The sequence below is a fragment of the Temnothorax americanus genome, unplaced genomic scaffold, assembly GCF_048541705.1.
Source record: "Temnothorax americanus isolate GAGA-0224 unplaced genomic scaffold, ASM4854170v1 Scaffold56, whole genome shotgun sequence".
Taxonomy (NCBI): domain Eukaryota; kingdom Metazoa; phylum Arthropoda; class Insecta; order Hymenoptera; family Formicidae; genus Temnothorax; species Temnothorax americanus.
In genome coordinates, this window is record NW_027509712.1 from 832544 (window position 1) to 859827 (window position 27284).

At 35.7% G+C, this 27284-nt stretch overlaps 3 protein-coding genes across 4 annotated transcripts in view; 1 reads left to right on the plus strand and 2 right to left on the minus strand.

Moving 5' to 3' along the window:
* The window catches only part of Fur2 (furin-like protease 2), a 348856-nt gene that overhangs the window by 195580 nt on the left and 125992 nt on the right, over window positions 1-27284 (minus strand). The gene's annotated exons all lie outside the window — the stretch shown is intronic.
* The window catches only part of Rps17 (ribosomal protein S17), a 209348-nt gene that overhangs the window by 52354 nt on the left and 129710 nt on the right, over window positions 1-27284 (plus strand). The window lies entirely within an intron of this gene.
* LOC143904692 (uncharacterized) lies at window positions 19622-21022 on the minus strand. The gene is made up of 3 exons (XM_077419538.1): window positions 20795-21022; window positions 20496-20711; window positions 19622-20340 (listed from the first exon to the last, which is right to left on the minus strand). Exons 1-3 carry the CDS (start codon window positions 20917-20919, stop codon window positions 20097-20099), a joined length of 585 nt encoding a protein of 194 aa, XP_077275664.1. The 5' UTR covers window positions 20920-21022; the 3' UTR covers window positions 19622-20096.

The window sequence follows — 27284 nt, forward strand, 5'->3', positions numbered from 1 at the left end:
TTTAAAAATTGCATATTTGCGCCAGATTTCTTCATAAATTTTACAAATACGACGTTCTTTAAAAATTACAAAAAAATGTTTGATCTAACTCTGTCAAATTTTGCGGGTATCATATTCTGTTTTTAATTGACGGAGTACTTTACGCACGAATGGTGAAATGTTGCCTGAAAAATCGGGTTATTAATTGACACTTCCAAACAGTTACTCAAATTGTTTGTGTTATTCCCTATCGCAAAGTAATCTAATTAATCATTTGTATTTTTGAGTGTCAAAATAAGTAAATTAAATTAACCTTTATAATAAAGTATAAATAAAAATTACAAAAGTTTCCAGACCAAAGTGCACACATTAACAGAGCTCTTATTCTCGTCGTATATACGTTATCTGGGATGGGAGCGGACGAGAGGTCGGTGAAAAAAATTGTTCCAACGGACAGAACAATTCGATTATCAACGTAATCGAATCGGCCGTTGATTGACCGTGAGTATAGAGCCGTTCCACCGGAAGAACGCGTTGGCTATAATTAAAACTGTAACGCGTGTATGTGAGGCGAGAAGAAAAGAGGAGAGGCGAGGCGAGGCGAGGCGAGGCGCGCCGGTGTTCCGTTTCGGAAAATGTAACAGTGCGTTTTTACATCGCTTATAATCGTACTCGGCATTGCACGCTCGATTACTTGCACGCGCACGTCTCAATAAACCTTCGTCATTGCAGGGACGCGTGCACCTCCAGTCGTTGTCAATATGCGATTAATTGGAGCGCGCGCACGGGCATCGGATAATTTATACGCGGGATACGATGCGCAAAAATTAATATCGCTCTCATATCGCCAATTTGACACCGGAAAACAATAATGAATTTAGCGCGACGGGCGGACGTGAATTTATCGAGATCGGAATTAGCAGTGATGTTAAATAAACGGTGGCCATTGTTACGCCATTTGAAAAATATATCGCGTGCATTTAAAGTTTAATCCTATATTGCCGGCGATGTCGCGCGGATTTTTCTGCAGGCATAATTTAGGCACTTCGAATCTGAAAGCAATAATTGATTGATTAAGATATTATACAATAATATATCTATCGTTCTCTATAAACTTCGCAACAATTTCTCTTTCAATATTTTTGTACCGTAAATTTTGTTTTGTACTGTAAATAATACCAACAACCGCGATATCGAATAAAATATCGTCAAATAATTCTTAAAATTCAATTCTTTTATTTGCAATTTCCCTCTCACAACTGGTGGAAATAAAATATTGCATTGCCTGAAACTGAAATTGCATTGAAAATGAAAACAATCAACCTATATAAACGGGGAAAGATTATCCTAATAAGCTGATAAATCTAAATGACGAAAAACCGCGATTTACTGTGTTATTATACCTATTTCATCTATTCTTTTCCTCCGAGAAAAACAAAAATTAAGTTATAAAACATTAACGCGCGTAATTGTGCGTGCACTGAAATTTTCAAAAGTTGGCCAATGCCGGAGAATTTCCAGGGACAAGATGTCTGCATTTGATCTCGGAGTGTTTGCACGCGCGATCCTGAATTCGCCCCGTCTCGTAAAGGACTGGCAAATCGGTTTTCGGCCGTACACCCGCTCTTCACACGTACACACGTGTACGAACGTGCTGAATATATATACGCATGCAAAATAGGGGTTCGGCGAATTCTTATTGGAGAAAAATTCTCGATTTTCTCTCTAATACCTCTCCGATAAGAGACGCGTTACGCGTTTATACTGTGCAACGATATATTTTATAATCATTTCCGAGCGATTTATCGCTGTGCATTTAATTGTGAATCCGGCACGAAAAATGCGACGGAGAGAATTCAATAATGCGATCACGAACACGTGCCACAGGCTGCAAGAAAGATAAGAATAATAATGAGAAACGATTCGTTTTTTGCAGCTCGCCCACCTTTCTCTGTTTCTGTGACAAGAACCTTGCAATTTATCTTGTTCCATGTCGATCTTATGTATTTTATTTTGCACTAACTATTACATCTCCATTATTTCAAATAAAAATAATAGATTATTCTCTTTACATGAGTATCCATAATATCAAAATGTAATCTCGTTAGTAAAACTATATTTTTATTCCTAATTTATCCTTTCCTGACTGAAAAATAATTCACACTGTTTGAAAGATATCTATTACAAAATTCTTTCTAAATTATATGATATAAATAAAAAATAAACTTAGGTTCTGCTAACTAGCTTGCTATATTTGTATCAAATTTGTATGGGATCTTGATCTTATTTTTTGTCATTATTCTTAAATTTGCATCTTGCTTCTAATACCTTTTTTTAAATATCTATTGCACTATCATTTACATGTGTAAATAATGTATAACTACAACAAAATTATACAGATATTTTGTTAGAATACATTTCAATACTTTCTCACACGAATAAGTTACACATATTAAATTAATTAGCTTAAGCTACAAATTTGTAAGAGATTTAATCGATAAAAACATTTGCGGAAGTATGTCTATAAATTAAATTAAGTTATTATAAAACTGAATTCTGCATATTAGGCTTCTTAGAAGTTATATCCGCGATAAATGCTTTGAATAATCGAGGCTTTATGGAATGCGTAAGCACATATATTCATCTACGATTGAAATTACGTCAATGTGATTTCTGGCCAATACAGCATTTTCCATTCAAATTATGATTAATCCCCTATCGCAAGCAAGATTTCGAAAAAATGCTAACGATTGTTAACGCTGCTTTATCCATAAAATAAAATAGTTTATATGACACTAATGGAATATATTTTAGTACATCAAACTTTATTTTATTTTATTTAAAATAGCAGTGTAAATTTTTTTCAAAATAAAAATTCTATTTTGTTAAATATCAGATCAGTTTTATTTCAATAAAAATTTTTTCAAATTTTTTGAATGTTGAACTCGATAGCATAACTGCTAAAAAATTGACAAAAAAGCTCCATATCGTACAATTTTTCTTTTATTTTTCAAATTATAGTATATTTTTGTCTATTGTAATATTCTGTGTAATATTTAATTACAGCGTGCATGCGCACGCGCGCACATACACTCTGCACTATTTAGAAGAGTATACATATATCACACGTATCGAATTTGGAAATGGCACAATGAACTTTATCCGTCACACTGTGTACAGAAAGTTTGCTGCATATTTTATTAATGGGCCAGAGCATTGTGCGAATTCGTAGTCTGAAAAACCGGAACCGTATATAAAGTTCCTGGCGTCAATGACAAAGGATTACAATAATATCCCGCGGAAAGTTGAGTGAATGAAACCGGGAAACGATGGCGCGCGCGTGCTCCGTCAGGCAAATTATTTCTGATAATTTCAAAATTATTACCGTAGGTTGCTTTGTTGAAATAAACTATATGTCACGCGTCTCACATTGTCTCATCTATATACATAAATATATAATACTAAATGCATACTAAACAGTTTTAAGAGAAATCGATTAAATTAAAAAATTATACAAAAATTTACAAAAATAATTAAAATAATGTAAAAAAATTACACATAAATGACATGTTATATCTATATATAACATATATGTAATATATTTTATACATACAATATGTATAATAAATTATTTTTTTACATTATTTTAATTATCTTTGTAAATTTTTGTAATTTTATTATTTATATATATATACATGTACTACATATTTATATTATATATGTATATGTATAAAGATTATTTTAAAGAAAGATAACATTTTGAATTGTATTAGGTAATTAAGTTTCTAAAAAATAAATAATAGTACATTTTTAAATTTTGCAATATCATAGAACAAATAATCAAAAAATTTTGTTCCTACAAATCAATGAAATAAAAAAATTTGTAAGGCTTATTCTATATACCTACATAGATATTAGATGCAAAAATACAATAAATTCTTGCAAGTAAGCCGTGTTGGCCTAATTAGGCAAAGTAATATAGGTATACAATATATTAAGTTCATATATTGGTGGAACAGGAGATTGTAGAAAAATAACAATATATAGTAAGGAATCAATGTTGAAACAGGCGTGTTATGAAGGATCGAACCAACAAAGTGAGACGGCAAAATAATTTGGAATGATGTAGTCTTTTATGGATTTCATTATAATCACACCTCCCTGCTCCAGTTAGCGGAATAATAAGAGTAACTGCGATACCTTGAGGTCGAAATTAGATGCCGCATTACGCACATATTTTCATATACCTTTACTTTGTCCAGTATAAATAGCATTTTTTCCTCGTTTTGCCAGAAACTAAACTTCCTCCGTCGGCTAAAACGCACAAAAGAAATCGCCGACCCCTTTTTTCGCTATAGAATAATATCATGACTAAAATAACTACTGCGGCTCTAATTAAATATCACCTGCGGTCTGCGGGTTATTTAATTAGAGCGCATGTGGATTAGAGCGTAAATATGCAAGCAAGGTGGCTAAAAAGCGTGTTGGAGGATTTGCTTTCGGCAACTCTGCGAAAAAAAATAAGATAATAGAGTTCTCCAAATAGAAATATAACTCAATAACAGGAGCATCACGAGTAAAATTTACAGAAATATTAATATTATCGTTTCAAGATAATTTAATTAAATGCTTTTTTCGTATGTATTATATCTTTTAATAAAAAAAATTTTTATGTAATTGAATTAAAAAGTGAATTAACAAAAGAGAAGTGAACAATGCATTATTTTAAAAATTTTAAATATTAATATTAATTTAAAAATCAGTACCATTTTAAAATGTTATTAGCAGTTCGCATGTGAAAAAATGTACTGAAATTCTAATATTTTAGTACAGATAATGTGCGTAAGTACGTTGAAAAACAAGGCATTAAATCAAATTTAATTATATAACAATATGTATCAATAATAAATATCTTATGTTTTACTTAAGTAAAACATTTATATGTTCTTAATCAGCCAAATTTGAAGGAAAGAATTGTTGATAAAAATTCAAAATAAGTCTCTTAAACATTAACATTTTTCATCATCTACTTTAATGTGCTTTCTCGTTATAAAATAATCTTAAAAATAATTTTTTATCGAGACTTTAAATGTGATTTTAATGAATAAGAGAGTTATATATATCAGATGTCCTGGACTCGATTTTCCCGAGCCATCTTTTGCTCAATGCTTATATAGCACGTTTCCTATAGCATCACTCCTCAACTTTGCTCAATGGAAATGGGCTCACATATGTATACTCAGGATAAGCGTTACGCGATCTCTCTCTCGAGAGGGATTTCTGTTCCTAGGAAGATCGATCGAGCTTCGGACGTACCGTTCGTCTACACGTATATGTATTTGTTTGTGGGCGTGTGGCAAAGGGCTGCAGTAGGAAAGAAGTCTTTGACGAGATGGCTTTCCCGATGAAGCTTTTTGCTGGGAGTCTTCAACGTTCGCCAGCTTTTGCCCCGCAAATGCTAGGCGTATAGTCGCCAGATAACATTTCCACGTTGTTTGCGATGGAAAAAGCGGCGGAATGGCGTAAGTTTTTCGATTTGCAAGCCATATAAATCGAAATTCACAGCTCCCAAAGCTGCGTTGATTTTACCAATAAATATTTAAAACTACATAATTAAATATAATGCATAGGTTCTAGTAAACGCACAAAGCTATCCCAATATTTGTTAGTTTAAATTTGAGTTAATATTTTACGAGAAATGTAATATTTTATGAGTTTACGTTACGAGATAACGTAAATCTTATGCCGGTCAAAATATAAATCGCAGATATAAAATAGAGTAACTAAAATCGAGAACTTTACATATGTAGAAATATGATGAAGCTGCAAGTTACATTAATACGTTACGTCAAAGTTAGCGAGTTGAAGCAAGTTACATCGAATGTAGAACACCCTTCTGAACCGTTTGCATCATCAAGATGAATCCACTAGAAGCTATCTACAGTATCGATCTTCGTTTGATGGAGCATAAAATGACACTATCGTTCTTTCGACGTGGCATCATTTAACGAAGTATAGTGGCTCGCGTGTAACGCGATAACAGCGAATCCCTCCTTAAAAGCGCGTTAATTCCCATGATGTTGCGACACAATCGCTGCTTAAATGATCGACGATAGCGCTCGCATTATTTTTCTTCATGTCCGTTATATAAAGTAACAACTAACAAATAAGTTTAATCGAAAAATTGTAAAAGGACGATAGCGACTACGGCGACGTAGTTTTTCCATAAGGAGAGGTCGGTCCGAAGATTGCCGTCTCGGCTAATGAAGTTGCAAATCGAAGAACGACGGGAGAGACGAGGAAGGCGAGCAGAAAACCTCCGAGGAGAGCGAAGTAAAAGTTCTGAGCTCACGCGGGTAGCAAGCACTGTTAAGTTTCCGCTTTGCATATCCCGCTTTTGAATGGCCACCGTCGTAATAATTCGCCGCGCCGCGAAATTCGCCAATGGGTTCCGTGAAACTGCACCGCGATACACACTTTCGTATTATTTGCCTGCAGTTTCGCGTTATTTGACGGTCGTGGCTGTAGTTTCTCGTAGCGTAGAAACCGTGGTTTAAAAAACCATTCTCTGCTGCACCACGGACGTAATCGCGAATCTAACAAGGATATTTCACTTCGAAAAGTTCGCGCTATTTTTATTATCGATGAAAAGCAGAAAAATTTATGGTTGCACATATATTTCGAGAAAATTATCGCTGAATTTATAACCGACGTTTAACATCCCTGTTCATTTCGTTTATTTAGTTATTTATTGTACGTATTGTTATCGTAACTACTTTTATGATTAATGCAAACGGCTCATTGTTCTGTATTTGCATATTTTATGGCTAGTATACCTTTATCTCTTGGAGATAACGCTTAAAAATTCGAGTGAATAATATATATATATGTGTATCAAATGCATTAAATAAATAATATAATTGATTGCGAAGAGATTATCGTGGTTGTTATTGATTACTGGAGAATCATAGAAATAAAAATTAATATTATTATTCTAATAATCTGCGACAATAATTTTAACCCTTAAATGCCCCCTGGGGTCCAGCGGACCCCAGACCGTTTACAATGATATATTTTCAAATGTTCTTGCCAAAAATAGAGCTCATGCTCCCATTGATGATAGTTGAGTGCGTGACCTACCCGTTTATACACTTAGCAGTACTCAGTTTACTTAATTTTTTATACTATGTTGAAATTGAAATTTTAACAATATAAGCATTTTATTCTATTTTCTAAGCCTTGAACATTAAAAAAAAATTTCATAACTAAAGATAAAAAATCAATGAGTAAGGAGACATTTTTCATGCTGGAGTCTTTTAGACCCCTCATGTCATTTACGAGATTCTTGAGAGGTGTGGCATTTAAGGGTTAACACAATAAAAATTAATAGTTAAATAAAAAACAGTTTTTCACAAAAATATCTTATTGTTAGCAAAATTGCACTACGTGCAAGTAATATAAAGATTTAATAAGGTCTTAATATGATAATTAGTTACACGTCTTTTCCAAATGCATTAGCCAAGATTATGCAAGTGTAATTGGCTATTCTCCAAAGAAAAGTTCTTATAGCTCGCAAACCTTTAAGAATCTTTAATTATTTAAAGACATCTGCCAGACGATTAATTAACTGAGTAGACTGTCCTAAAAACTAGAATCTTTTTAATATTCAAAATATCTGCATTTTTTGGTATAATATATAGATTATCCATAAAATATAGTAAAATAAAAAATATTTAAATATTTAAACCTTCAAAAATATTAATTCAGCAAGACATCTATTATACAAAACGCTCTGGATTTCGATTTTTCCGTGCTATCGCCAGAATAAAATTCGGAAGATCGGCTTTCCTGTGTCATTGCCATTCGAGTCTCGGCGTAAAATGCAGTTTCGAAATTAACGTCTTCGTAAATTACACTGTTGACGATCTTTTAGGCGGATATTTATCCTCGTGTCGACCCCGAAAGACTGCCGCGCCGCTACGCTGCCGGCGTAGCGGCACGACGCGCGACGTAACGTTATTTAAATCGTCGCCACGCCGACTAATCAACTTGTTAACTTCGTTGAGCACCCTCCGCGCGGAATGTTGCGTAATCTATCATAATACCCCCGCGTCTGGCCGGAATATAAACTTTTCGGCCATACATCACTCCCGGTTATTAACGTTTCGCGCTTGCAAGCGACGTTGTGGCGCGCGATATTTGTTTCCCTTGACCGGAAGTACGGGCCGCTCTGTCGCCAGCAGTTCATTTAATCGGCAAAGACTGCGCCGCGCGCCCGGCGGTATTATCGCGAGAAATATTTCCGGTAGTCGAAATAATAAATTACTTTTTTAAATCGTATCCTTTATTAAAATTTAATTAAAATGGAAAACCAGTTCGATGTGGTTGTCGAGCGTGACCTGCGAAAACATATATCGTAGAAACGGGAAATGTTTTCTTCGCGAACGCGAAGGAACGCAAACAAGATGTCTCGTTTTCGCACCAGATCGAAACAAACATATTTTTCGATTTCATTCCTCTATCGAGTGCAAATATTGATCATACGAGAATCTTTTCGACGATGTGAAGTTACTTCGTTGTTACCCGACCGTCGAAAATTTCCCAACCCGGCCATGTCGGCCACATTGTTCTTCCGGCACGTACAATCTGTCAGGATCTCGAATCCGGACAATACACGGCTTAAAGCGTAATAGAGGCGGAAACGAAGGAAAAGGTCTGCGCTATATCGCTCTCTCTTGTCGTTGTCGTCGTCGCCATTACGCCATATCGGCGTTCCAATTAAGCTGCGCCATTTATCTGGCATATCTATTTCCGTAAACGTGGTCAGATAACGTCAAATGCCGACTGTCGATCCGTCAGTTCATCAGCAATGTACATCGTTGACGATTATATATTCAGCGTATTTCCACGCGACTTAGAATGCGAAAATCCGTCGACTTCTCACTTTTTTTTTCGCCCCAAAAGCTCGATTCCTCGAACCATTTCCGAGGTTCGCAATTTTTAACACTACGTTTTCGATAAAAATTCAGCGACGAGAACTGAAAACTCGTCGTTTGATAGTCGACCGACGCTTCTCCTTCGCATTACGAAAACTTGCGGAACCGCGAAATTGCATCGCGTATCGTAATGTCTTTAGCACACTCTTACTTAATTACAAACGCCCAAGGTACCAGCTTACGGGCTAATTGTAATCCTCCGGGGTAGCGTCGTATCCCGCGGGTTTCGTATACTTCGCGCTTCTACGGGATTATTGCGAGCGTGCGCGAATAAAGCGAGTGGTGTCCGATATGAATCACGAACGTGTTAAAATCGCGGTAATTACGCAAACACGAATATAAGATGTCCAGATGCTATCGCGAAGGCTTCTCGTGGCTGTTAAGATATAGACTATGGGAATGCCGTGCGTGCATGACTCTCGCGATGTTTAACGGAAGAAAAAAAATCTGACCCTCTGAAGTGTGCGATAATCTCTACTGCGATAATGAATAACGCTGTTTCGAGCTTTTATTCTAAATTGTTGTAAATAAAACTGAAACGAGAACATGCATATATCCGTAAGAGTATAAGCTTTTACATGAAAGATATAATAAACGCACGTATATCTAATTTCAGAAACACGTATCTAATCTCGCCGGTATCAAACTATAATAAAAAAATATCTGATTCAAAAATAAAACTAAATAATAATTTTACAGCTAGAACATAATTGTAAAATTATTCTGAAATTAATAAGATAAAAAATAGCCATTAAAAAGTTGAGCAAATAATCGGCAGAATCATTAAACCTCGAGTAATATTCGATATTGTTATCTTGATAATGTTTCTAAAATTACTCACATAGCTCTCCTCGAGCAAGAGCAAGTAATGAGCTCTTTTTTCTATTCGAGAATCCATGGTCAAAAGGAAACGAGGAACACAAGCAAGACGCAAATAAACCTGACAGAGGGAAGAGCCATCGAAGTTTCACGGTCTCCGCGTATCTCGATAACATATTGAATATTCTAGCGAGAGATACATTTCCCAAATTATCTGTATCACTCTCTGTCCAACAAATACAGCTAACAAATTGTCCTCCATTCCGAGTTCTTGACTGACAGAAAACGAAGGAGGATTACAATCAGAATGCAAATAGCTTTGATAATACCCTCGTATATCATTGAAACGACTTCAATACTTGACACGTATACAATAGCCTTAAGTGCAGTTTCTTAAAATTATATTTCTTAATCTTTATATAGGCATCTTTCACAGAAGATATACGGTGTAAAAAGACGCGCAAATATAGAAAAAATAATGTTTCTATACACTTGTTATTACTCATTGTTATATATCTCACCGATATTTCTCTATTTATTATTCTTTTGTGATAAAAGATGAATATTATATTTACTCTTATAAATATTATTTTCTGAGATATTTTATTCTGGCATTTATGGATGTGCTATTGTATCAGATCTTCCTTTGAATCGCCAACATCCGGCGAGCGCAACTAATGCTCATCTTCCGTTCTATCAGAGCCCTTGACCGAAAGGAAGTGAAGGAGGATCGCGATGACCTACTTCTTCTATGTTAAGTGGTTCGCGCGATCGACAGACGCGCGCGTATTTCCTCGAGGAAATTCTTGGCGAACCAGCTCGCGATCGCGTCAAGCTTGTCGACTCCAAGGAAAACGTACAAAACAAGGCAGATATATACAGCAGATATACAGGCGAACGAGAAACAAGACACCACGGCGATCCAATACAAAGGGAGACAGAGTGGGAAGGGGGGCAACCGAGCAAGAAGTTTCCTTGTTCGCTTTTGAGGTTGGCGGGTTGCGAATAACGTGACAACCGATATCGAACTACGGCTCTTTTCTTAGAGGGATCTCTCATGCGCGCGCGCGCGCGAGTGTCTCCGTGTGTAACGTTTACAATGCTGGCCAGTGTCTCGAAAATACAGTGGTCGATATAAATATTTGAAATACCTGCAAGATACCGCGACTTTCTTTAAATATCAAAATAAATTCTTCAAGATATTTAGGTACATATTTTGTAGCTCCCCAACAATGTTTTTACATTTCTCAGAATATCTGTTCATGAATTTTATAATCGATCGCTAACATACGCGGTAACATTTTTCAGCGAATGTATACGCGTGTGTACATTTTGATTGTTATTTTATACGTTTAATGTGTGCGTATATTTATATAGGATATTTTTTCGCGCGCAACATTCCGCGGCTAGATAAATGATTGAATAATTGCATATTATGCGGATATATATAGGTCGAATAAAATCGATTGGGAAGATCAAATCGTGGTAATATTCAAATATCCGAGTACACGCTAGATTTTGGAATCACTTTACAGGCATAACAGGCGTATATGTGGGATGAGCGATAGCAGAACGGAGCACGTCTCTAAATTGGCTGCGCTCGGTTATCAGTAAATTAGCATTTTGCGAGGAGTTATCGATAAACTCGCCCACTCGGTACGGGACAAGCCACGGAACTCGGCGTCCAATTAGTGTGTTACCAAAATTGATTGTTGCATGATTCGTTCGTCTCCAACGGGAATTCACCGCGAGCTATCACGGTCGAGCGACTCATTATTCCATTGTAATTATAGAAAAATACAAAGATCACGTAATAGATTGGGCTAGAATATGTATTTGAATACAATAAATTGGATCATAAAATTAATAGCATGTGAAGACGCGATTGCAGAAAATATCAATTTGAAATTTGACGAAAACTATCTATCTATATGATAATCTTTGTCATATAGAACATCAGTTTTATAATAAAAATTAAGTGTCGCTCAAATAAATTGTAATGCAGTAAAACAAATAAATTTTTAATGAAATAATTGTAATTAAGAAGTAAATAAAATATATCTATTATTTGGTTAGTAAAAATTGAATAGTAACAATTTTTTTAAATGTATTCCAGATTAAAATGCAAAATTAGATAGAAGATTATTATACGATTATTATGATATTAATCATTTCTACCTTTCTGTTATAAGCATTAGTAAAATACTGAACTACATTTAAAAAGCGTTTATAAAAACCTATTAAAAAAACAAAAAACTGGATTTTTTATTTGTCAACAGATATCATTTTTGCGAGCAAAAATCAATTTTTAGTTCAAGATGCGAAACTATGAATAAGAATTAATTAGAAAATACTATTTTTTTCTTCTACTTTAGATTATTTAATAAGATAGACAAACCTTATATCACTGATTAGAATGAGCGCTTTATAGGTAAAAAGTAATTATTTGAATGAAATATCTCCGCGGCGGGGGAGTCCTGATGAGAAATTTTACTTGTAAGTAATCCTTCGCGAGAAAAATTCATTCGCTTGATCTGCGAATAGCAGACGCTGCCAGATGGTTTAACTGTCGGTTCGCGCCCGTATTCCGAAAGAAATACGCGTCGATAGTAGGTACCGAGCTGCACACGTGTACGTAAGATTTACGCGTATTCAGAGTTGAACGGCCCCGGGGGAGAAAGCTCGTCCATTTTCTCGACGGCGTCGACTCACCTGAAACAGAAAGATAACGCCGCAGAATTAATTATGTGGCCTGGCATCAGCGAGGGTGGCTGTTATCGCCGGATTACCAATTTATTCGCAATCAATTACCGCGACTTAATCGCGAATGTGAGCGACGGTCATGTTCTTCGAAAAAAGCGCGAGTACCTCTGGCCAAGATCAGATATACAACTTTTAAACTTTATATTTCTATAAAAGAGGTTGATGTGTGGTCGGCGTATAGAGTTATCAAATTTAAAAAACATTTTTATTCTTACTGCAAATAAAATTCTTATACAATTTTATTGAACGTAAAACCAGAAGCTTTCATTTCCCGTATCGATTATATCAATATCAATTATAAACATTGATCAACAAATATTGTAAATTTTTATAAAATCGTATAGAAAATATCAGTAGACTTCTCTATCACAAACGCATCAAATTCGGATCACTTAAGGTGGTCCTTTCGTGAGAACAAGTATTAGATAAGTACCTAAATTTGATATATGTTAAATATACAGTAATAAGGGACATGTGTACGAAAAATCAAGTGAGGTTACCGACACTTTACAAGAAATAAGTCATTCTAAATGTGCGTTCGCGGAGCGTGCCATTGTCATTCTATCCTTGTTTACATCTAATGAACGAGAAAGATAGAATGATGCAAATCGCCACGGCCAAGGTTTTCAACGAATAATACATGTACTTAGCGATCAGATGAATACATTATTCATGTCTTAAAATATTACCTGAAGTTTCCGGATTTCGTACATACCTTGAAAATAAGGGCTTGCCAAATGTTTTGCTCTGATATATGAGGTTAAATAAGTAGTGGATCCACGCGCATATTGTTTTACTCGTACTGTCATGCCTGACCTAATAACATAAATCGAGTCCAACCGCACTACTATTGTAATATTTTTTTAATTAGTAAATAATTAAATACGATTAAATCGTGCGTGTAAAATCATGTTATATTATTATAATTATTGGGATGTTGTGTAATGTTTGTCACTGTTTGTTTTCAATTACCTCATGACGGACTGTTACTTGACTAACTGGGTCCGCGAAATGACCACCTTAATATAAATTTCATCCAAAAATATATTCCGCACGTAAATAATTTCCCCTGAAAACATCAACTGCTACGTCGCTTATTGTCGTTGTAATGTTCTCGTCATACGAATATATACACATAAACACGATTGCAAAGTGCGATCGATGCTGGAACAGAGAGCCTTGTAACGCGCATATTGAAACGTCGGATGAATTTTTCATCGTGCACGCGATGTAATAAATATCCACTCAATAACGATGAATACACTACTCTCCTCGCGGCATGAACGCGAATGGATTGTATACCGCGACCTGCCGGAGAAGGCATTACATTTGCGTCCCGCGTTGCGAGGCGGAGTACGTGGAGTATAAGCGCGGTAATACATAATTACCGCACGCGGCAAATATATCATTACGTTCTATAAATCCAAACGCCGCCTCTAGCAGAAAGCGTGGATATTAATCGCGGAGCGGCGGCGGCGGTGCACACGCGCATTCTGTGTGTACGGTTCGTAACAAACATAAATATGTCCATAAACTGGAAGCGAGGCCGGCTAACGATGCCGCGTGTTATATAGTAGGCGTCCCCCGGAGATATGAACAAATTCGACAGGCGATGTGCGAGTCGCGCGCGATGACTTCGAGCAATGTCAGCCTTCCCGGCGATGAGCCGAAATCCATATTTCGGCACGCCGATGTGGTCGCATTAATGTCTCGCTCTCGTCATGGTTTTACCGTGAAAATTTGTTACGAACGCGAAGCGAGGCGACGGGATAATAAATTTATGCATCGTATTCGCGTACATAGGTACCTATATATGCCCCCGCGGTTTATTACCCGCGCTCATATACTTTCGCGCGTATGCTTGTAAATTTGCGCAAGTCAACCCTTTCACAGCATCGCGACATGCCGATTAATGGATGTCGTGTCTTATATTTCACGCGCGTCAAACTATAATTCCATTCACTTCAAACGCAAATTAGAATATATTCCTAGATTTTTTTAAATCCTTTTCTGCAGCTCAGTAACTTTAATTAAAAGTTCAGTTCGCTTTTTATTTGCAAAGAGATATCTCTTTCGTAAAATTCTTTCAGTAATAATTCCTTTTCGTCGTATAAAAACGTATTTATATAGACGTATAATAAATTTTGAATCATATTTCCAATTCATTTTTTTTAATTATATTACGTAATTAAAAAAAAACAACTCTCTAATTTAAAGATAGATTAGTCAAAAAACGCAAAAACAGAAATCAATTTCATATTTTAAAAGAAATATTAATATCCTTTAAGAAATTAATTAAAAGCTGGACATTATCTTAAATGGTCCGATATTTGCTTTGCTACAAAAAAAGAGTAACTTAAGAATACAAACAGTATTGACGTTGGTGGAAGGAGACAATCAAATAATTCCTGTCCCATTACAATTAGTTCACACAATCGCACTGATTATATTTCGACACGTTTCGATCGCGATCATGCATCGTCGAGGAGCAGGATATCGTCGACGAACGTTTAATTTATTCAGAGCCATTAAAAGGTAGCCAGATATTTACGAGCGGTGATTATCGGAAACAATCGCCGCCACTCCGACGTATCGCGCGAGCGCTATAAAATCATTATTTTGCTATAATACGTTACATCCAATTCAAATTATCGCCCAGAATTACTATCCGTTATTGCCGCCGTACGGCCGTTAATTACTATTCGAGAACAATAATTTGTACGCGTCCGTGAATAAAACGGGATATTACAGAAATTGTAATAATAATCGATGGCCGCATGGGCGGCCGGTTTTCGCAAGCGGAAAATTGAACGTGCCGTATACAATATACAAATATATATTATAGTTATCCACGAAAGAACGTCGACATCCAATATCTTAAGGGTTACAAAGGGCCGAAATTTTTTGTCGACAAACCGCGTTTGTATTATAATATACGTTTTCCGCAACTTTAATAAATTCATTGCGCGTCTTTTTCACACGCGTATTTGCATGTGTATAAAGAAAACATAAAGCTCTTGATGTAATCATAAGTACGTCAAACACATATATAGAAGAACGGGGTAATTCGGGCATAATCCTAATATCACGCAAAGCTTCGGAAAATCAATTATTAAAGCTAAGACAGTAACGCGGACTTAAACGCACTTGAAAGCGCTTAAGGCGTCAACAACTATACATCTTGCTCCGAGCATCGCGAGTTGGCGAAACAATTACGATAATGTCATCCTACAATAATGCAATTTCGGCTCGAAACGGTAAGGCGCGCTAGACGAGGATTCGTTGTGCGCAATAACATTAATAGTGATGACAAGCATAAATGTCATGTTGTAAAACTTTATGACGTATCGGATGCGGCATGTCAAAAATAATTCGTGCAATTATGTTAATATACCAATAATATCTCTCGAATAATTTTACGTCCGTCTTGACCCAACGTCAGTCAGTCAAGTTGACTTTGACGAATTTGTGCTAATTCTTTATCTCTAAATCTCATCTCTAAAAGCAAAAATTTTTTTTTACTTACATTTATTCACACAAATTTATAATTCGCTCTGTAATATAATATTAAATAAAATTATATATATAATCTTTTTATTATACATATCACAGAAGTTTTAAACTCTACTCTCTTTGGCATGTTTGATTGCGCTCATTAAATTATAATGCAAAATTTTATCGATGATTAACGATATATTTTACATGCTTTTATGCTTTAACTTTATTAAAAATTTTACTCAAAAATATTTCGATCAAAGGGAGCGAATTTGTTTGATTAACGCAATATCATATAATATAGACATAATTATATAAGCTGAGACAACGATCATTAGCTTGAACCATAGTAGGTATAACGCGAATAATATGCATCGCGTAAACGAGAACTTGTTTCTATTTGTTTCTGCGATCGCAACCGGACGACAACGGCGTACGGTCACGAAAGGATCCGTCAACTGTCGGAAGCGTCGGCTGGCCGATCGCGGATCCATGTCGCATGCGGTTGAGCCACCACGCGATGCAAATGCACATATATGCCGCGCACTGCATCGCGTACTTGTATAGCCTGCAGCACGAAAAGCCACGGGCGATAACGTTTCCTCTCGCGCGCTTTCAAGCACGTGCAGGCGAGAATAGTACAAACAAGCAAATGGCACGAAGTAAAGCTGTATCGTGCAAAATAATACGGCATTACGGTCGTCTCCCGCTGAAATAATTGTCAATGTTTTATTTACCAATTTGCCAAGCACCTTCTTTTTTCGCGAAGTTTGTTAGCATCAACTTTAGCCAAATTTATGAATAGAGAAAGAGAGAGAGAGAGAGAGAGAGAGAGAGAGAGAGAGAGAGAGAGAGAGAGAGAGAGAGAGAGAGAGAGAGAGAGAGAGAGAGAGAGAGAGAGTGATCTTGTTTATAATTAGAAAAGCTTTAAATTGTATATAATTTAAAGTTTTTTGTAGTATTTAAAAGATATTTAGTCTGGTGTTTTAAAAAGAATTTACTTTTAAAATATTTAAACTTCTAAGCTACAATATTTTAAAAGTACTTGTATTATTATTTATATGACTCTATAAAAAACCTCTTTCTGTTGGACCCATTTTAGTTGAGCGTTTGGGAAATAAATTCTTTAGTTGCATCAATATATTCTGTTTCTGAAAATAGTAACATGGCCAATACGGGCTTGAAAAATGAGTACACTCCGTGAGAGAAAAGTTTTCGAACACACGTTTCTACAAATATAGAGTCAAGGCACTCTCCCTACGGTGCAACTAAGTTCGTAATAAATTCTTCTTTAGTCGACATTGCAGTCATTTTTTATAAAAAAATAGTTGAGATTACGATTAGATGTCATTTTCACACGAAATTATAAGTATCACAAAATCTGCAGTATCACACACACACAAGATTAAAATATTATTTAATAGATAAAAAGATCTTTGTTACTTAAACGATACACATTATTGTCATGGTATAAGTTCACCGTTCTATCGTATCAATATAGCAATATCTAAACAATATTAAAAACCAATTTTAGCTAAGGAATTTTCGATATATTTTATATAAAAACCGTTAAATTGAGAATTCCTACGTGAAAAGAATACTACATAAAAGGAAACGAACACATCCTATGTCAAAGTTGAAAGGTAGGCTTTCAAAGCTTTCTGTCTCCTTTTTATCTCTCTAGGGAAAAGAATGCAACAAAAAATACACAATAAAATTATTTATAAACATCTATAAACAAACCATTGAGCTTTGAATAAAACTATTATAATATCTTAATAATAATAATGTTTAAAAATACACATATACAATATATATAGATGCAAATTTATATAAAAAATAAATTATTTAATTTGCTTTGCATTGCTACAAAATACATAGTGTAATTCATTTTTATATATAAATACGACAAATACGTCCCCCAGATATACATATAGGAATTGTCAAATTGTTGTGCACCCGACTGGAAATTGGCCCGACATATCATAAGGACCTGACCGGGTATTCTTAAGGCATGCCTTACTATAAGGCCAACCCGATTAGGTCCTTATTATTACTCAATCGGGCTAATTATAACACGGTTGAAAATGCAGTTGTTAAAACTATAACGTTCAACTTTTTAGTACAGTCCTTTGTACAGGGCACCAGTTTTAACAATGCCGTACTGCAGGTGGTATAGAGTCTTTTATATAAAAAGCGTCCAATTACTGCTACACCAAGAGAGCTTCTCTGCGATTTTTTCGCGGATAGTGAACCCCCTCTCGCTCTGTCGAAATACTTTTGTTCGGAAAAAAGAAGGTCGATTCTGGCGCACCTTCACGCGAGCTTCCGCGTGTCTAATTACCGCATGCAAATTAACGAGGGGTTCAATGGTAAAGTATACCGAGCGACGTACGACGGCGGAAAAATAGACTGAAGGCGTACGCCGGAAACGAACCGCAATTACAAACATTATATATTCACCCGTATTCACCGCTACGAGAGAAACGTAAAGAACGACATTATCATATGCAAGCTCATTTTGTGCAATATTAATTTACCTGCAAAAGCAGATCTGTAGGGAAACCGCCAACTGTCCGAAAATTTGCATAGTATTTTGTTCAAAATATTTGTCAATTTTTCAAGAATTATATTGAATAATTCGCAAATTATTCATTTTTCGCGTATTTTATTGCTTCCTCATAGAGGAAGCTTTGTGATGGTGAAAAAATTTTTTTTCGAGATTTTGATGGAAATAGGTTTAGAATGTTCTAAAATGTCGAAAAATCGTATTAGTAAAAAATGTCCGGAAGTATGTATGTATGTGTGTGTGTGTGTGTGTGTGTACGGATTTTTTGTACACGCATCTACTTCTACAATTTTTTAGATACCGGGTTGAAATTTGGCACACAAATAGAGTATCATAGAAAGTATGTCCTCCTCAAATTTTATTAAAATCCATAAAACGGTATAGATTTTATGCAGATTTTCATTTTTTTGAAAAATGTGTTTTACGCTGCATCTTTCTCAATATTTGAGATAGCGATCTATTTTTAACTCTATTATATTTTTGAGTTTTTTCTACCCCTATTTCATATATAATTCATTAAAATTTGATTGATTAGATCTCGTGTTACATACATTTGAAATTTCGGAGAATTATACATACAGTTTCTAATTTATATAATAATTGAAATCGAGTTAAAATGTTCATATTTGATAGCTTCGGTTTTATCTCGAAAAATCGTATTAGTAAAAAATGTCCGGAAGTATGTATGTATGTGTGTGTGTGTGTGTGTGTGTGTGTACGGATTTTTTGTACACGCATCTACTTCTACAATTTTTTAGATACCGGGTTGAAATTTTGCACACAAATAGAGTATCATAGAAAGTATGTCCTCCTCAAATTTTTTAAAATCCATAAAACGGTATAGATTTTATGCAGATTTTCATTTTTTTGAAAAATGTGTTTTACGCTGCAGCTTTCTCAATATTTGAGATAGCGATCTATTTTTAACTCTATTATATTTTTGAGTTTTTTCTACCCCTATTTCATATATAATTCATTAAAATTTGATTGATTAGATCTCGTGTTACACACATTTGAAATTTCGGAGAATTTGTACATATATAGAAGTTTTAAAAAACAGGATCTGATCAACCAAATCTGAATCAATTATATATAAAATAGAGAGGTAGAAAAGACTGAAGAAAATAATAGAATTAGAAAAGTTGTCAATATTTTATATATAAAATATAACAAAATTAAGATAAATTTTCTAACATTATTCTTTAACAAGCGGTTAAGACCTCACGTATAGTCTCTAAGGGTTAAAGTTGATTTGCTTATCACAATCTTTAATCTCTATTTAATTAAAAAAAAATACTTTAAAAAAAAAATTATAAAAATTATTTAAAAAAAAATTATATAAAATATAAACGTTTATTATTTTAAATCACATTTAACGCTTTTATTATTTTCAAAGATTACATTTTAAATATAACATTAAATTAAAATTGAAATACAATATTAAATAATATAATAACAAAAACAAATAATAAATTTCAATTCTGAAAAATGTAAACAGGGCCTGTAGTAACGGGTCCTGAACGCCCCCTATTAAATCTTCTCAATCCTCCTATCCATCTTCCTCTATATCCTCTTCCTCGCCATTCTCCTTCTCTCCAGTTTCCTCTTCTCCATCCGCCTCTTCTCCATTCACCTTCTCTCCATCCTCCTCTTCCTTTCCATTCTGTACCTCTCCAACTCCCTCTGCCTCTCAATAAGCGTGCTCTTGATGAGTAATATCTATTCCAAAAATATAAAGAGTAAAATAATGAAAAGAGGGAAGAAGAAGATTGGAAATTCAAGGAAAAATGAAAAAAAGGAAACGGTTATGGACAGGGATTATAATTGAATTTATAACCTTTTGTAGTTATACGTTATAAATTAATGTTACATACCTCCTATTCCTTTCCTTTAGATTTTTTCCTCCTCTTCTTTTTCTTTGATTATTATTTTCCTTATCGTCTTCTTCTTCTTCTAAAATTAATTCTTTTTCAATTTCTCTCTTTCCATTCTCTTCTTCTTCTCTTCTCTGCTTTGGTTCGGTTTCTCTTTTCCGTTCTCGTTCCATTTCTCTTTCTTTTTCTTGCTCTTTCCGATTTTTTTCAAGTCTCCTAAGTATTAGAGAATTGACATAATGTTCTAAGATTGTTTCTTTAATAGTGACAATCTAAAAATAAAGGAAAAGAGTACAAACCTTTCTTTATTTATTTCCTTGTTTATTTCTTTTTCCCTCGTCTTTTTTGGTTCTTCTTTCTTCTTCTTCTTATTTATTTTCTGCAATTCCATTATATTCTCCTTTTTATCGTTTTGAATCGACATATTTGTTATACGAATTTGATCTGTGAAACAAGCATCTATTGATTGTCAATTTAAAAAAAAGACTAAATAAGTTGCTTGTTTCACAGATTATATTTGCTTTTCGAATACGGGTACTTATAAAAAAACGTAATATATAATTGATAATGAATGATAATGTTTTATAAGAAAAGAAATAAACGGAAATATTAATGAACATATTCAAAAAGATGAAACAATAAATGGACAACATCGACACATTGACTTAATACTGCTAACTATAAATGAAGTGCAAGTCATTACAGGTTATAAGTCACCATTAGTAACTAATACAGTATTTACGTATGAATTAAGTAATATTTTGAGCAAATCATTAGGTAATAAAAAGATTATAATAGGTGATTTCAACTACGATTCGTATAATGATGGAGGATTTTTGGAAAACCATTTAGAAAAATTAAAGTTTAAACGAGCGCTTTCAACGCATGTTTCAACAACAAATTTTAATACGCAAATCGATGTAATATTTATATCTGATCAAATATTTAATTACACTGCTGGAGTATACGAAACTTTTTTCTTAGACCATAAACCTATTTTTATTGGATTAAACGAACAAAGTGAGGTACCAATAACAAGTGTGAAGACTTTATTTAAAGAAAATTTTATTTCTAATAAGGATAATAAATATAATTCTGAAAAACTGACTATCAACATTAAGTCTCCCCAGAATAATGAAAAAAAAAATACGAATGTAGCAAAAAAATGCATAATATTAAATGATAAAATTGAAAATAATGATTTTAACATAGATAATCTTATTTATCCACTGCCACAAACAATTGAAGAGAACGTGTTAGAAGAAAATTCGTGGTTAGATGATCGACCTTTAAATGAAATTATGATGATAATAGAAAGATATACTACATTTTCTCGTATTGATGTTCTTTTTATAATGAATTTACATTGGATTAAACCGATCTTTACTTCCGATGTTCAGATTGTTGGAGGTCAGCATTGTGGTAACCACTGGCACTGTATTTACTATGATGGTTTAATGCTTCATATATATGATAGTTTGTATTTTAATACTCATTCTTATTACAATCTAACATTATTTGAACAAAAATACATTAAAAAACGATACCCTAATCTGGAACAAAATAATATAATATTTGAAAAAGTAACCAAGCAGCCAGATCTTGCGTCATGTGGAATATTTGCAGCAGCATTTGCAGTAACAATAGCATTGGGAGAAAATCCTTCAAATAAAAAATATTCTACAGATATGCCAAAAATGCGTAGACATTGTCTGAGAATCATAAAGGAGAAAACATTATTACCCTTCCCGGAAGAATAAAAAAAAAAAGGACAATTACATAATGAAAATATTTATATTGCATATTCAAAATGAATATTTACACTGTAAATACCATTGAAATTAACAATTAAAAAAAAGATAAAATAATGTGTATAGGATAAAAAATAAAAACTAAAAACAAAGGCAATTACATAAACGTTTAATAATATCGGAATTATATTACAACCAAAACCAAAATATGTTACCAATCTGTAATTCCAAATATATAATTTAAGCAAAGAGACAAACAATAATTTTAAAAAAGAAGAAATAAATATCTAGATCTAAATAAAAATAATTAAAGACATTAAAATAAGATTAAAGTTGTAGTAAATAAATTGAGAAGTAGAAACTAAAAAAATTGTTACACAAAGAAATGAATAAAATTAAAATGCATTCTGCACATGGCGCAGTAGTATTTTGAAAATGCATTCTGCGGAGTGCGCAGTGATTACTATCAAAATGTTTTTAAATGTGTTTTACGCTGCAGATTTATCATTATTTGAGATAACGATCAATTTTTAATTTTATTATATTTTTCAGTTTTTTCAACCCCTATTTCATATATAATTTATTAAAATTGATTGATTAGATCTCGTGTTACACACATTTGAATTTTCTGAGAATTCGTACATATATAGAAGCTTTATAATAAAACTGGATCTGATCAACCAAATTTTAATGAATTATAAATATTTATAGGGAATAAAAAAAGTGTGCAAGTAGAAACTTGCACATTGCTTCCTCATAGTTATTAATTGTGCAAGTTGAAACTTGCACATTGCTTCCTCATAGTTATTAAGTGTGCAAGTTGTTAATAATAATACTGCTGTCTTTAAACTTTAGTTTAATATACGTAAACAGCGTCTTTAGATTCTGCTTTATTGGTATCATGCTGAGCAGCGTGAGTAATAAGAATTTCTTATTATTAATTGCTCTTCCTTCCCCTCTTATAGAAAAATAAAGTGTGCAAGTAGAAACTTGCACATTGCTTCCTCATAGTTATTAAGTGTGCAAGTTGAAACTTGCACATTGCTTCCTCATAGTTATTAAGTGTGCAAGTTGAAACTTGGACATTGCTTCCTTAGAGTTATTAAGTGTGCAAGTTGAAACTTGGACATTGCTTCCTTAGAGTTATTAAGTGTGCAAGTTGAAACTTGGACATTGCTTCCTTAGAGTTATTAAGTGTGCAAGTTGAAACTTGGACATTGCTTCCTTAGAGTTATTAAGTGTGCAAGTTGAAACTTGGACATTGCTTCCTTAGAGTTATTAAGTGTGCAAGTTGAAACTTGCACATTGCTTTCTTAGAGTTCTTAAGTGTGCGAGTAGAAATCTGCATATTGGTTCAGTTTTTAAGTGGGCAAGTATATTTGTTAGCAGGGCGTATTGAAACACACAGGAATATACACAGCAGGTAATATTTATTACTTGAACGAGAGACAAAAGTAAAGTGTGTTAACTGTGAAAAAGGCGCGAAGAGAACACACCCGTAGGCAATGAATAAAAGTAACTAGATAGTAGATACGATAGCGCTTCGGGCGCTCCAACGTGATTGGTCCGTAAACAAAACTGTGAATATACATATAATGGTGATTTGATCGCGAACATATAAAGTACGGAAATTGTATTCTCAACACTCTCCCTCAATTTCGTGATTACATGGCTGGATTTTCAGTAGGACCAATCCCCATAGTTTCGCAGCAGTTCTCGTGTTTAGGTGATGAAAGTGCCTTTGTAAGCATATCCGCTGCCATTTCCTCAGTAGGAAGGTATCTTAGTTGAATCGTCCCTCCGGACAAGGCTTCACGAATGAAATGACAACGAATGTCAATATGTTTTGACCTGGCGTGATGAATAGGATTTTTAGCCAAATGGGCAGCGCCCATATTGTCGTTGTAAAGGGTAACAGTGGCTAGATTTCCAAGGCCCAGTTCCTTCAAAAACTGGACGAGGTAAACCGCTTCTTTGGCCGCATCGGTGAGTCCCAGATACTCTGCCTCCGTGGATGACAATGCGACCGTGCGCTGTTTCCTTGATCCCCATGAGATTGCGGCACCAGCAAGAACGAATGCCATGCCGGTGTATGACTTCCTGTCAATTCTGCAATTTCCCCAATCGGCGTCGACATAGCCAACTAATCCTTCGTTGACTCTTGTGTAATTGAGACCATAATTTATGGTACCCTTTAAATATCTCAACACGCGCTTTGCAGCTGACCAGTGTGACTCGTTATAACAATCGTTGAACTGGCAAAGAACGCTCACGGCGTGTGCAATGTCTGGACGTGTTCCCATTGCGACATACATAAGGGCGCCGGTGAGTTCCTTGTAGGGTATGTTATCTCTATTTTCGGTAGCGTCTTCTTTCAATAGCTTTGACCCAACAACCAAAGGCGTCCTAGAAGGCTTGCAGTCGATCATGCCAAATCTATTCAGGATTTCACGGATGTAGCCGGCCTGAGATAGACGGATTTGCTTCTCTTCTTGACGAATCTCGATCCCCAAGCAGTATTTGGCTTCACCAAGATCCTTAATTTTGAATCGCTGCGACAGTCCTCTCTTAATTTGATCTGCTCTCCCTGAATCCTTGGATGCGATGATGATGTCATCCACGTATATTAAAACAAAGGTTTGATCGCCATTCTTGTCAACAAATACGCATGGATCCGACTTGATTGGAAGAAGACCAAGTAGTTGAAGGACATCCTTAAGTGTCTCGTACCACTGACGTCCAGCTTGTTTAAGGCCGTAGAGGGCTTTGTTGAGTCGACAAACCCGGTTACCGTTAATCAATTGGGATAGCATCTTCTTGGCTTTAGATGCTAATTCGGTACCAGATTCCTGATGAATTATTCTTCTAAGCATTTCTTCGAGCAGCTCAGGCTTCGAAATGTAGATCTCCGTGTCTATGTTACTATTTAAGTAGGCCGTTTTCACATCAAGTTGCGTGATTTTTAAATCAGATGTAGCAGAAAGAGCGACCAGAAGTCTAAGTGATGAAAGTCGTGCGACCGGGGCAAACGTTTCGCGGAAGTCAACTCCGGGACGTTGTGAAAATCCCTTTGCAACCAATCTAGCCTTGCGACGCTCTAGCAGTCCGTCTGCGCCAAGCTTGTTGCGAAGAACGAACCTCGATCCGATGATTTTCGCGTCTGCGGGCATCTCGACGATATCCCACGTGTCGTTGTCGACCAAACACTTCATCTCTTCATAAATGGCGTCCTTCCATTCTTCAGCATCGTCGCCGGCTATAGCTTGCGAAAACGGAATCTCAGCCATGCACATACCAGAGAAAGCGTCGTACCAACCGTCCTCGTCGGAATCGCTTGCGACAGATGAGGTGGGATCCTCGTTTTGATGCGCCTCTCCACTCGACGAACCTTGATTTGCGTCAGTACGTACCATATTGTACTGTTTGCTTGGACGTCCTCGATTACCGGTGCGTATCAATCGGGGTCTTCCTGGCCCCCGTTTCTCGTGCGTTGTTTGCTCTACATCTGCATCGTCATCCTGCCTGATAGGTTGATCGTGCACGGAAGCGTCAGGTTCATCTATAGCGGCGTGTTCAATGTCTTCCCCTGTTCCTGGGTTGATGGCGATCTCCGTTGTAGTGGGATGGTCAACGTTCGGTGTCGCATCGCTGCAGGCCGTCTTGTCGTGGTTAGTGGTGTCCTCGCGCTCATTCTCTGAGGATTGTTCGTCAAAGAATTTGATGTCCCTTGAAATGCGAATTTTCTTTAAGCTCGGGATCCAAACGCGATAGGCCTTAGATTCGTTAGAATAGCCCACGAATATGCCCTCCGTCGCTCTGAGCTGGAACTTTCCTTTGTTGGGCACGTTATCTGTAACAAAAACTTTGGAACCGAAAATACGAAGGTGTTCGACATTCGGCTTCTTACTGGTCCATGCCTCATACGGAGTGCCCTGAACCAAACTTTTAGAGATGCATCTGTTGCGAATGTAATTCGCCGTTGCGATGGCTTCAGCCCAGAAGCTGTGCGGGAGGTTAGCTTGAGTGAGCATGCATCTTGCTGATTCGACCAGTGTTCTATTCTTGCGTTCAGCGACGCCATTCTGTTGTGGAGTGTAAGCGGTGGAGAGCCTGCGCTGGATACCTTCCGTCTTGAAAAATGAATCCAAAGTCCTATTGCAATACTCGGTACCATTATCAGATTGAATGGCTTTAACCTTCAAGCCAGTCTGCCTCTCGGCAAATCGCACATACTCTATTATTTTGGAGGGTGCTTCGTCCTTGGATTTCAAAAAGAATACTTCGCACCATCGACTATAATCGTCGATCACGGTCATGAAATATCGTGCTCCTCCGTTAGATACAGTCCTCATAGGGCCGCAGACGTCCGTGTAAACGATTTGTAGCTTTTCGGACGATTTATCGACTCTCGTAGGAAAGGGTTGACGTGGCAATTTTGCGGCGAGGCATACCTTGCAATTACGGATTTGGTTGGTTTCCTTGAAGTCCATGCCGATGACGTTGCAGTTCTTATTCATCGCTCTCAAGTCTCCGTAGTTGAGATGACCAAAGCGTCTATGCCACAGTTCGTCTTCGTTTGATTTGATATTGACTGCGGCATTGGCCTCTTGATGGGAGGAGCTCAAGTAGAATAAATCTCCTCGTCGTTTGGCAATCATCTGGGCATTCCCCTGAATGTCTTGAATAACAGCGTGAGTTTTCTTAAAGACGACTTCATGGCCCTTGTCCACTATCTTTGCAACAGACATCAGGTTTGTTCTCAGCTCAGGAACGTATAAAGTATTTTCTAAGTTTATGGACTTATTAATCTTCTCGTGGCATGCTGTCAGTTCGACATCTCCTCTTGCTTTTACCTCGGCGGTAGATGCATTCGCCAATTTTATTTTACTGTCCGTATTTTGGAAACGCAGAAACGAGTCTCTATCGTTGCACAAGTGGGAGGTACAACCACTGTCGAGACACCAATCTTGATCCTCGGGCATAATTTTTGAACAGCTATCCTTGTTGGTAAAGAAACTAAGTTCAGTGCAGTTAGCCT

Coding starts and splice junctions, on each gene's coding strand:
- LOC143904692 (XM_077419538.1), bottom strand. CDS start 20,919: ATGTCGATTCAAAACGATAAAAAGGAGAATATAATGGAATTGCAGAAA. Junction 20,712..20,794: donor AAGGAAATAAATAAAGAAAG/GTTTGTACTCTT, acceptor TCTAATACTTAG/GAGACTTGAAAAAAATCGGA. Junction 20,341..20,495: donor CTAAAGGAAAGGAATAGGAG/GTATGTAACATT, acceptor TTTTTGGAATAG/ATATTACTCATCAAGAGCAC.